Source organism: Lithobates pipiens, unplaced genomic scaffold (assembly GCF_037356315.1).
Source record: "Lithobates pipiens isolate NorthernLeopardFrog02 unplaced genomic scaffold, aLitPip1_a1.2 Scaffold_16, whole genome shotgun sequence".
Lineage (NCBI taxonomy): Eukaryota > Metazoa > Chordata > Amphibia > Anura > Ranidae > Lithobates > Lithobates pipiens.
In genome coordinates, this window is record NW_027507748.1 from 303,823,849 (window position 1) to 303,837,010 (window position 13,162).

The 13,162-nt window shown below is 42.9% G+C and overlaps 1 protein-coding gene across 1 annotated transcript in view; it reads right to left on the minus strand.

Moving 5' to 3' along the window:
• The window catches only part of PTPN22 (protein tyrosine phosphatase non-receptor type 22), a 195,492-nt gene extending 186,085 nt beyond the window's left edge, over positions 1-9,407 (minus strand). The window contains exon 1 of the mRNA XM_077481564.1: positions 9,069-9,407. Within this exon, the coding sequence (XP_077337690.1) occupies positions 9,069-9,155 (87 nt within the window). The 5' untranslated portion in view covers positions 9,156-9,407. The remainder of the gene's footprint in view (positions 1-9,068) is intronic.
• Between the last annotated feature and the right edge of the window lie 3,755 nt (positions 9,408-13,162).

The window sequence follows — 13,162 nt, forward strand, 5'->3', positions numbered from 1 at the left end:
TGGGGGCAAGGGCCTCATCCCCACAACCCTTGACCGGTGGTTGTGGGGGTCTGTGGGTGGGGGCTTATCACATTCATCTTAGTAAATGACCCCAATCTAACACAGGGGATTTGCCTGAAAATGCTAAAGTGGGTTTACAACCACTTTAATGGTTCAATGTGTTATGTGAAGAGAAATTCCTGGAATTGAATCATGTGCAGCAGTGTTTGGAGCCAACTTGACTGGATGACATGAAACCAACTTATGCTGGTGTTCAGCTCCCCTGTTTGGACATACAGTATATAACCCTCCAAAATAGGAATAAATAAAGTACAACCTATGGAAATTACATGCTTACCAGTAAAATAGAGCATAAGTATCCTAAAAATAAATAAAGGGTGTCTTTAGTGTGGCCTCTAAGATCACCAAAGGGCTATCCATGATATCCAGTGAATGTATTGTTACAGAAAGCTGTCAGAGACCACAGATATGCAAACCTTGTATGTTTGGGTTGTCCCTCATTTTGTTTAGGAGGAGTTCTAAAAAAAAAGGAGAGGGGGCAGAAGACAGTACTGACCTGTCCCACTGGAGATTAAAAAGGGATCAGGAAATAATCCTGTTGACCTTGACCAATGCAGACAGCCATCTATTTCAACTTGTTGTCCCTTTAAACCAGAGCGTGTGTGTCAAAAACAGACCAATTTTCAGCTTTCGGTGCTCTCACATTTTGAATGACCATTACTCAGTCTTGCAACACTGTACCTATATGAATTTTTTGTCCTTTTTTTCACACAATTAGAGCTTTCTTTTGGTGGTATTTAATCACCGCTGTTTTTTTTATTTTTTGTGCTATAAAAGAAAAAAGACCGAAAATTCTGTCAAAAAATAAATTTTTCTTTGTTTCTGTTATAAAATTTAGCAGATTAATAATTTTTCTTCATAAATTTTGGACAAAATTTATACTACTACATATCTTTGGTAAAAATAAGTACAAATTAGTGTTTATTATTTGGTCTTTGTGAAAGTTGTAGAGTCCACAAGCTACAGTGCAAATATATGACGGCCTATCTAATTTCTTGAGACCCTAACATGCCAGAAAAGTACAAATGCCCCCCGAATGACCCCTTTTTGGAAAGAAGACATTCCAATGTATTTAGTAAGAGGCATGATGAGTTTTTTGAAGTTGTAATTTTTTCCCACAATCCTTTGCAAAATCAAGATTATTTTTCCTTTTTTTTTTCACAAAATGGTCATATTATCAGGTTATTTCTCACACACAGCATATGCATACCACAAATTATACCCCAAAACACATTCTGCTATTACTCCAGAGTATAGCGATACCACATGTGTGAGACTTTTATACAGCGTGGCCACATACAGAGGCCCAAATGCAGGGAGCGCCATCAGGAGTTCTGGAGCACCCGGGCCAATTCTGACATTTCTCTCCTACATGAAAAAATCATCATTTATTTGCTAGAAAATTACATAGAACCCCAAAACAGTATATATGTTTTTTTAGCAAAGACCCTAGAGAATACAATCGGTGGTCGTTGCAACTTTTTATATTGCACAGTATTTGCGCAGCAATTTTTCAAACGCGTTTTTTTGGGGAAAAAAACAGTTTTGTGCTATAAAAAAAACAAAAAAACAGTAAAGTTAGCCCAATATTTTTGCATAATGTGAAAGATGAAGTTACGCCGAGTAAATAGATACCTAACATGTTACCCTTCAAAATTGCACACGCTTGTGGAATGGAGCCAAACGTCTAGGGCCACAATTATTGCTTTCGCTCTAACGTTCGCAGCAATACCTCACATGTGTGGTTTGATGTGTGGTGGCAGCTGCAGGCATCATTAAGGTATCCCCACACAAAGTCAAGGATGTCATATGATGACTGGGAAGTGGTTAAAATGCATTTTTTGTTTTTAACACAAAGTTGTCCATTTATACAATATTTCTAACACATAGCATGTACATACCAAAAATGACACCCCAAAATAGATTCTCCTACTCCTCCTGAGTACAGCGATAACACGTGTGTGCGACTTTCACAGCCTGGCCACATACAGAGGCCGAGCATGACCGAGTATGGCCGAGCATGGCTGGGTATCACCGTGTATTTCAGGGTATCACTGTGTATGGCTGGGTATTGCAGGGTATCACTGAGTATGACTGAGCATGGCCGAGTATGGCTGGGTATTGCAGAGTATCACCGGGTATGGCTGGGTATTGCAGGGTATCACCGAATATGGCTGGGTATTGCTGGGTATGGCAGTTTATGGCAGAGTATTGGCAGGGTATTGCAGGCTATTGCAGAGTATTGCTGGGTATTGCAGATTATTGCTGGGTATTGCAGAGTATCAGCAGGGCATTGCTTGGTATTGTAGAGCATTGGCAGGGCATTGCTGGGTATTGCAGAGTATTGGGAGGGCATTGCTGGGCATTGCAGAGTATTGGCAGGGCATTGCAGAATATTGGTAGGGCATTGCAGAGTATTGGCAGGGTATTGCAGAGTATTGGCAGGGCATTGCTGGGTATTGCAGAGTATTGTCAGGGAATTGCAGGGTTAATTGTCGGTGAGCAGTGCTGTGGGCACTGCAGATCCAGCCCAAAGCGCTGCTGACACCGGTCTCTCCCTTCTCACTGTACCGATCGGTACAGAGAGGGGAGGGAGGAACCGGCTTCATAACATGACGCCGGTTTGTTTACAAGTGATCACTCCGTCATTTGATGGAGCGATCACATGGTAAATGGCCGCGATGAGCAGCCGTTTACCGTAATCCGTGATGCAGGACCCGGCGGTCACAGATGTTCTCGAGTACGCTCCCCAGGGGGTGCATGAGAGCGTAATTCTGGGAGGACGTCACAGTTAAGCAACCGCCCTGCATCCGTCATTCGGCTATGGGCAGGTTGTTAACTGGTTAAATCCCACTTGTTTAATAATAAAATTAAAAAGAATAAACATAGTCAAAACATAGCCAAAGTTCAGTAACAGGAACGGATAGTCAGCCAAGCCAGAAGGGATCAATGTAGTGGAAAAGCATGTGCCCACGGAACCTACGGGAGTCAACAATGGACTGTACTTCATACTCCTCATGCTTCTCCACCTGTACAGGGTGAGGACGTGGCACCGAGGTTGCAGACCAAAGGTTTTAATAAGGAGACATGAAATACATTTGAAATACGCATAGTAGAAGGAAGGTCCAATGCGTGAGCCACTGAGTTAATCCTGCGAAGAATATGGAAATAAACCGAGGTGTGAACTTCAGTGAGGAAACACAATGTCGGAGGTTGCGAGATGACAGCCAGAACCTGTCCCCAACCTGGTAGGAAGGCGCAGGCAGGCATCTGCTCTCAGCAGGGGGTCTGTAACTATCATTAGCATGTCGCAAAGCCTCATGGACTTGAACGAAGACCACGGAGATGCTCCTCTAACACAGGAATATTCTGCAGAACAAACGAGTCAGGCAACATGGAAGGTTGGAAACCATAATTCACCATAAACGGGCACAATCGGGAAGCAGAATTCAATGCATTGTTGTGAGCAAACTCTGCCCACTGTAATAGGTCTGACCAGTTGTTATGATGGTCAGAAATATAGCAACGTAGGAATTGTTCCAAGGATTGGCTCGTTCTGATGCCCCATCAGACTGCGGGTGATACGCAGAGGATAAAGCAAGCTGAATTCCCAACTGTGCACAAAAGGCTTGCCAGAACCGTGACACAAACTGACTACCCCCCTTCCGAGACAATCACCTTGGGTAGCCCATGTAAGCAAAAGATCTCCCAAGCAAAAATTAAAGCCAGTTCCTTAGAAGTGGGCAACTTCTTAAAGGGAATACAATGACACATCATTGAGAACCGGTCAAACACCATAAGGATAACTGTATTGCCCTGGATGTTTGGTAACTCCACAATGAAATCCATAGACAGGTGGGTCCAGGGTCTCTCTCCATTGGGTATGGGTTGTAGGAGGCCCACTGGAAAGTGTAGTGGGGTCTTACTCTGAGCACACCTGGAACAGGCAGCTACAAAGTCAGTTACATCAGCACGTAGACTAGGCCATCAGAAATGTTGAGAAATGGCCCAAAAGAGTTGATTACTCCCAGGGTGGCCAGCAGCCTTGGGAGAATGGTAAGTCTGGCAGTATGGAGACTCTCTGGGACAAATCCCCGGTCACAAGGTTTCTCAGGAGGAGCATTCACCTGAGCAGCAAGAATTTTGTCACCCAAAGGAGAAGTGAGACTGGTGCGAACCGTAGCCAGAATACGATCAGGAGGAATCACAGGAACTGGAACCAACTCCAACTTGGAAGTGGAGGAAAACTTTTATGACAAGGCATCAGCCCTTACATTCTTTGTACTGGGTAAGAATGTGACAATGTAATTGAAACTTGACAAGAAATGAGCCCATCGCGCCCTTCTGTGAGAGATGTGTTTAGCCTCAGACAAGAATGTGAGATTGTTATGGTCAGTGAGAATGAGAACTGGCACAGTGGTATCTTCGAGGAGATGTCTCCATTCATTCAGGGCTAAAATGATTGCCAACAGCTCTCCGTCACCAATCTCGTAATTGCACTCTGCAGGTGACAATTTCTTGGAAAAGTAGCTGCAAGGATGTTTGGCGCTCTCAGAGGTAGGACATTGAGACAGAAGGGCGCCAACACCAGTCTCAGAAGCATCAATCTCAAGGATAAAAGATAACGTAGGATCAGGATGTGCCAACACAGGAGCAGAAACAAAGGCAGCCTTGAGACTCTTAAAGGTCTTAATGTACTCTGGAGACCAACTCTGTGGGTTACCATGCTTTCTGATCATATCAATCAGGGGCTTGACCAGAGAAGAGAGGTTACGAATAAACTTCTGATAATAGTTGGCAAAGCCCAGGAAATGCTGCAGAGGTTTTAAACCCACGGGTCGGAGGCTACCGTATAACTGCCGAAAGCTTCTCTGGGTCCATTGAAAAACCAGCAGTGGAAAGGACATAACCCAGCAATTTAAACTGTTCATGATGGAACTCGCACTTAATGGCCTGTTCTGGTATTAAACGCAGTTTTCCACTCGTCGCCCTCCTTAATCCTCACGCGATTGTATGCCACTCTCAAATCAAGCTTTGTGAAAACTGTTGCTCCCTTGAGGCGGTCAAATAATTCCATAATCAACGGAATCAGATAGGCATTCTTAATCGTCAAATGTTTGAGACCCCTATAATCAATACAGGGTCTCAATTCAACACTCTTCTTCTTCACAAAGAAGAAACCAGCACCAGCAGGAGACGAGGATTTGCGGATGAAACCTCGAGAAAATGCGCCTGCAACATACTCCTCCATGGTCTTATCCTCCAAGACCGAAAAAGGGTAAACCCAGCCATGAGGGGGTATGGCACCAGGTTGAATGTCAATTGCACAATCATACGGCTGGTGTGGAGGCAAACTACCGGCTTGACATTTGTCAAACACATCGCTAAATTTGCGGTACTCCTCCGGCAGGGAGGACAGTGAAGAGGTGCACAGGACCTTGGCTACCTTCTGGAAGCATGTCTCACTGCATTGCGGCGATCAGAAGAGAACGTGAGCACAAAGCCAATCAAAAGAGGGGCTGTGCCTCTGTAAGCAAGGATAACCAATAACCAGAGGAAACTTAGGTGAGGAAATAACTTGGAATTGGATTATCTCATGGTGAAGAGCCCCTACGGCAATGGACAACGGAACCGTGTCATGATTCACACAGGCAGGCTGTAGAGGTCTCCCGTCAAGAAACTCAATGGCAAGTGGAGTGTCACGCAGCTGCAACGGAATCGAGTGCTTCGATACAAAAGCAGCATCAATGAACAGGCCTGCAGCCCCAGAGTCGATTAGAGCCTGTATTTTGACAGACAACTCAGCCCAATAAAGAGTGAACAAAAGCAGGGGCTTATCCTTCTGGATAACTGGGGATGAAACAACGTCCCTTAAGGTCTGTCCATGACAGGACCTCAAGGTTCATGCGTTTCATGGACAGGTAGCACAAGACTTCAAAAAGTGACCTGCCTGGCCACGATAAAGGCACAATATCTCCCTCCTCCTAAAGGCTCTCTCATCTGCAAAGAGACACATGAAACCCAAGTGCAAGGGTTCACCTTCACTGACCGACTTGGTACTAGGAGGCATGGGAGGTGAGGGAGGCACGGGTGGGACTGCAAAGCTTGGAAACAAACGTACAGGAGGCTTCCACAAGCGCTCCTTGAAAAGGAGTCTTTCTCTGACTCTGGAGTCAATGAGGATGGCAAACGTAATCAACTTCTCCAGCTCAGTTGGTATATATCAGGTTGCTATTTCATCCTTGATGATATCCGAGAAAATGAGAAAAAGCAGCCAAGAGGGCCTCATTGTTCTACGCAACCTCTGCTGCCAGAGTACGGAATTCAATGGCGTAGTCGGCAGCAGTTCTCATACTCTGTTCGATGGACATGAGTCACTTGCCAGCAGAAGTGAAGCATGCAGGAACATCAAATACCCTTTTAAATTAAGCCACAAACTCAGGGTAGCTCAAGACAACAGGTTTTTGCGTCTCCCATAGAGGGTTTGCTCAGGCCAAGGCTCCCTCAGAAAGCAAAGATATCATGAAACCTTCTTTTCTTCTGTCCATAGGAAACGCATGGGGCAGCATCTCAATGTATATCTCAACCTGGTTGAGAAACCCTCTGTATTGGACTGGTTTGCCCCCAAATCACTGGGGAAGCGGAGCGGAACCAGACATGCCTCTTATAGAGGTAATACTCGAGGCGGGTGCCTGGAGCAACAGCATGATCGGCCTGCAACATAGGTTGTACTGGGGCAGCCACAGTGGGAGATTCCAGTTAAGCTGTGTGACTCAGGATAATTTGTAACGCCATGGCAAACTGATCCATGCGGTGATCCAGTTCATTCAATCAGGAAAAAATATTACCAACAAGTGGATTGACTGCATCTTCTAAATTCATGGCCTTCGCCTACTGTCAAAAACCATGAAATCAGGCCAAGATAGTAGTACAGTTAAATCACACCTGTTTAATAATAAAAGTAAAAAGAACAAATATAGTCAAAACATAGCAAAAGTTTAGTAACTGAAATGGATAGTCAGCCAAGCCAGAAGTCAGGGATCAATGTAGTGGAGCAAGCAGGATCTGGTGCCAGAAGGGATGTCAGCAAACAAGTCTTGAACAGGATCGCTGGAGATAGTTTCTGTGATGTGACCAAGGTGAAGGTGAAGGCAGAGCTCCTCTGGACTAGATGGTTTAAGTAGGCAGGACTGATGAGCAGAATATCATCAACAGCTGAGTAACTGTGGAAAGATGGGAGCAATTAGCCGACGGCTGAGCGACCAGCTCAGAGAAGGAAGGGCTGAGCCTAGCCCTGACAGTGTGAAATTCCAGTTGACCTTGTCAACTTGAGACAGATTAGATTGCTAGATTAAATTAGATTAAATTGCTAGAGATCACAGCTATTAATACCCCTTTACAAATGCTTCCACATTTTGCTTCCTAACTCTCCTTTATACTGGGTACCCACTAAAGGAATCTTCGCTGCTTCCTGAGAAACTGACCAAAATTTGCTATGTAGGTGGTCCTGTCGGCCACCTCCTGCCCAACACCTTTCAATGGAGCTAGGTGGAAAGTTGTCAGTTGAACAGCTGCAGCATCAAATCAGATTCAGCTGCTGTTCAGGTATTCTGCCAGTTGCAGTTGTCAGATTGCAATAGCCCCAATGGGAGATTCCTCCATCTGTATAGCATGGATGGGGGAATCTGTGCTACACACATAAAAATAATCTATGTGTGCATACCTAGCTTTACCTATAGCGTATTACGCAATTTAGTGTTTTTCTCAGCAATATCTATATTATAAAAGATCAAATAAAAAAGAAATGGGATAGACAGTACAGAAAACGGTAAGATAATGTGAAAGAATAAAACCAAGCCATTTAATTACTAGAATCCAGTCCAAAGAATATTTTCCTTTGCTAGTCTGAATAAGACCCTAAGTAAGGAAAACACATACTACTTCCTGAATGGGCTCTGAGGGCTGCACAAGTGGAAAGGTGCTACAGGCCATTACATGAATTATGATAGGCAGAAGTGCTTATTGTAAAGCGGATCCTCTGTGGTTTCACAAACAGGCAGCTAGCTGACAATGCTTATGGTGTTTTAATGTACATAACAGTTGTGAAAACTCCATTGCACTATTCACTGCTTGTAATCATTTTCTTAAAGTGCTTTGCTAGCTTTTGAAAAGCATAAAATAAATCACTCTATTATTTAGTACAAAATAATTTTCTCCATGCGATTTTATAATTACAGAGGAAGACTAAGGAGGGGATTACCTAAAAATAAATATATATTCCAGCTACTCAAAACTACATTAACTTGAAAGCGCAAACTGTGTTAAGAGTAAATGAAATACAAAGGACTGGGTTCTAGACATATGCATAGGTTTCACTGGACTTATACATAAGGTCTACCAGTCATGGTTGGCTAATTGAAAAAACAACATAAACTTGACTAGTTATAATCGAGTAGTGTGGTGTTTAAGAAACGAGGAATCATGGGTTAGGAAGGTCAAGTTCTTAGATCTTCCAACTGATTAGCAATAAAAGAATTGTTCTATTTAATTTGTTAAATATAGATTGTTCTTATTTGTGTTTAATTATAAAATGTACATAGTTTGGTATAAATTATGGCTGGGACCTTTGGGGCATGGTATCCATTTCGGGAACATGGAGATTTTAGATGCTGTCAGAAACAGAGTACTATCCACCTACAGCTAGCTATACATAGTTTGGTTTGTGGATGCTACAACATTGATTTAATGCTATGTATTTTGGGGCCCTACCTAAATAATATACTCTAAGTAAGTCCATTCAGCGAGACCCTCATATTACACAGATGCTTTTAGGTTTCATTAAACAGGAAGATGAAAATCTGACTGCATGTGGTCACTTTAAGACTGGCCTTTGAATAGCAAGCCAGGAGCTCATGACTTTACCATGCTGATAACATATGGAAAAGTTGTACACAAAGATATACCTAAACAGTCGGTATTGGTGTATGACATTATATAAAAAATCTTACCATAAAATCGTTGGTAAACTCGTCTGCATTTTCTTTTTTTCTCAGGTAACCATCAAGATATCGCTGAAGAACCTCCCTCTGCTCCATTTTGTAAGGACAGCAAAAATATATGGTCACATTAGGTAGATTTTAAATGAGACCACCATGCAGAAGCGAGGAGTGTGGTTAACAAACATCTCGGCAGAAAGAAACATGTATAAAGTCTTAAGCGGAAGCTATTACTGACAGCTACTTGTGGTCAAACAAGAAATCAGCAGGGTCCTACAGCCTTCCACTTTTGCCAAAAGGCTCCATTATGTCAAAAAAAACTTCTCACTTATAGTTCTAAAACAGTTGTGAAAATGAAAACCCTACTACCACACTGAACATGTCTTTTTGCTGATAATATCTTGTTACCTTTTCCTCTTTCTCATAAACAATGTGTTCATTGTTGATACTCATCAGTGAGAAGTTACGCTATTGGATATATAAGAATACTATTTTATGTAAGCAAAGTATGTATGTACAGTATCTCACAAAAGTGAGCACACCCCTCACAGTTTTGTAAATATTTTATTATATCTTTTCATGTGACAACACTGAAGAAATTACACTGTGCTACAATGTAAAGTAGTGAGTGTACAGCTTGTATAACAGTGTAAATTTGCTGGCCCCTGAAAATAACTCAACATGTCTAAACCACTGGCAAAAAAAGTGAGTACACACCTAAGTGAAAATGTCCAAATTGGGCCCAATTAGCCATTTTCTCTCCCCGGTGTCTTGTGACTTGCTAGTGTTACAAGGTCTCAGGTGTGAATGGGGGAGCAAGTGTGCTAAATGTGGTGTTATCGCTCTCACTCAGGGTAAAACAGAGGGTAGGTGGTGTCTGTCTCTATGTCAGAAGTGATCTCAAAGCAAGTGTGAAAGAGGACCTAGTTGATGGAGAGTGTGATGAGTCTGAAGCATTATGGTTGGAAATGTACATTGGTGTGCGTACTACAAAGGTTGTCATTGGCGTTTGTTATAGACCTCCCAGTGTGAGCCCTTGTACACACGGTCGGAGAATCTGTCGGAATGAGTCTTATCGGACCGTGTCGTCAGATGATCCGACTGTGTGTGGTATGCATCGGACTGATTCCGTCCGAATCTCCGTCCGACCCAATTTTCCAACATGTTGGAAATATTTCCCGACCAACTGGGCCGGACGGACCTAATCCGATCATCTGTAGGGCATTTTCATTGGACCAAGTGCCACGCATGCTCAGATCAAATTCCTACATCAAAGCTATTGGCTACTGGCCTGAATGTAGTCCCATCGTAACGAAATTACGTCATCACGTTCTGAAAGATCGGATTTTTCGCCAACTTGGCCCGACCGTGTGTATGCAACAGTTTCGGACACAATCCGTCGGACTAAATCCGACAGGCAAAATCCGACGGATTTGGTTGGCAAAATCTCCGACCGTGTGTACAGGGGCTTAGTAAGTAGGTAGAGACTCAGCTCCAAAGGCTGCAAGGGCTGGGACAGTGATAATAATTGGGGATTTTAACTACCTGGAAATTGACTGGAGTAATGGCACTGCTGGGACAGTTAAAGGGCACGAACGACAGATTGCAAAAGATAGTAGGACAAACCCCCAAAAATAATTTAAATATATTAATAATAAAAAGATAAGGTCTGAGCATATAGGCCATTTACAAAATAATCTGGAGTGGCTGACAGGGACATAGAAGGTACATTTATTAAATACTTCTTCAGCTCTGTGTATACAAAGGAGCATGGCGGAGCTCATGTCCATAATGGGGGTGGTAGTGACACAGCCAAAAATGATCCACAAAATGATCCACAATGGCTGAAAAGTGATATGGTCTAGAAATATTTACACAGACTAAAGGTGGATAAAGTACCTGGACCAGATGGCATCCACCCGCGGATCCTAAAAGAATTGAGCTCTGTCATTTCAAGGCCATTGTTTCTAATAGTTAGGGACTCATTAATGACTGGAATTGTACCACTGGATTGACACAGGGCCAATGTGGTGCCCATATTTAAAAAGGGATCAAAGTCTTTACCAAGTAACTATAGTATTATTAGTTTAACTTCTATAGTCAGGAAGATACTGGAGAGTTTAATAAAAGACCACACAGACGAGTTCTTGCTGTGAAAAAATATTTTAAGCAACAAACAGCATGGATTCAAAGACAGAAGTTGTCAAATAAACCTGATTTCTTTCTATGAGGAGGTAAGTAAAACCTTGGACAGAGGGGTGGCGGTAGACGTGGTATACTTGGATTTTGCAAAAGCGTTAAAGCGACATAGTTCCCCACACACAGCTCATTTGTAAGGTAAAGTCTACAGGCTTGGAAAGATCAATTTGTAAATGGATAAAAAAAACTGTCTAGAAGACAGAATTCAGAGAGTAGTGGTAAATGATTCTTACTCTGAATGGTCTAAGGTCATCAACAGTGTACCCCAATGTTCAGTGTTGGGACCCTATCTTGGTGAATCACAAGCTCAATCATAGCATGCTATGCCAATCTGCAGATTCCAAAGCAAGCAAAGTGCTTTCTTGTATTAAGAGAGGTATGGACTCCAAACAGAGAGATATAATTTTGGCTCTGTACAAATCATTAGTAAGACCGCATCTGGAACATGCAGTTCAACTTTGGGCACCAGTTCTCAAAAAGGATATCGGGGAACTGGAGAAAGTGCCAAGAAGGGCAAACAAACTGCTAAGAGGCATGGAGGAGCTCAGTTACGAGGAATTTAATCTATTCCCTCTTGAGAAGAGGAGATCAAAGGGGGATATGATCAACATGTACAAATACATAAGTGGTTCATATAGTGAACTTGGTGTTGAGTTATTCACTTTAAGGTCATCGCAGAGAACAAGGGGGCACACTTTATGTCTAGAGAATTTTTTTTTTCCAAATATGGAAAGGTTTCTTCATAGTAAGAGCTGTGAAAATATGGAATAAACTCGTACCGGAAGTGGTTCTGGCCTCCTCAGTAGATTGCTTTAAGAAAGGCCTGGATTCTTTCCTAAATGTACATAATATAACTGGGTACTGACATTTATAGGTAAAGTTGATCCAGGGAAAATCCAATTGCCTCTCAGGAGATTAGGATGGAATTTTTTCCCCTGCTGTAGCAAATTGGATCATTCTTTGCTGGGGTTTTTCGCCTTCCTTTGGATCAACTGTGGGTGAAGGATTTTGTATATGGGATTGTATTTGTTTGTGTTTGTTTTTTGTTGAACTAGGTGGACTTGTGTCTTTTTTCAAGCTGACTATGTAACTATATAACTCACTAATACTGGTCACTGAATGTTCAACATGGCACCTAATGGCAAAGAACTCTCTGAGGATCTGCAAAAAATTATTATTGCTCTACAGAAAGATGGCCTTGGCTATAAGAAGATTGCCAAGACCCTGAAACTGAGCTGCAGCATGATGGCCAAGATCATACAGCGGTTTAACAGGACAGGTTCCACTCAAAGAAGTTGAGTGCACGTGCTCAGTGTCATATCTAGAGTTTGTCTTTGGGAAATAGACGTATGAAGGGGTGGGGGGGGGATCAGTTTGTCAGTGCTGAGACCATACGCCGCATACTACATCAAATTGATCTGCATGGCTGTCATCCCAGAAGGAAGCCTCTTGTAAAGATGATGCACAAGAAAGCCCGCAAACAGTTTGCTGATGACAGGCAGACTAAGATTACTGGAACCATGTAATGTGGTCTAAAGAGACCAAGTTAAACGTATTTGGTTCAGATGGTGTCAAGTGTGTGTGGCGGCAACCAGGTGAAGAGTACAAAAACAAGTGTGTCTTGCCTACAGTCAAGCATGATGGTGGGAGTGTCACGGTCTGGGGCTGCATGAGTGCTGCCAGCACTGAGAAGCTAAAGTTCATTGAGAGAACAATAAATGGCAACATGTATTGTGACATACTGAAGCAGAGCATGATCCCCTCCCTTCATAGACTGGGCCGCAGGGCAGTTTTCCAACATGGTAATGACCCCAAACACATCTCTAAGATGACCACTGGCAACCTGTGAAGATCTAGTGAACTCCATGCCCAAGAGAGTTAAGGCAGTGCTAAAAAATAATGGTGGC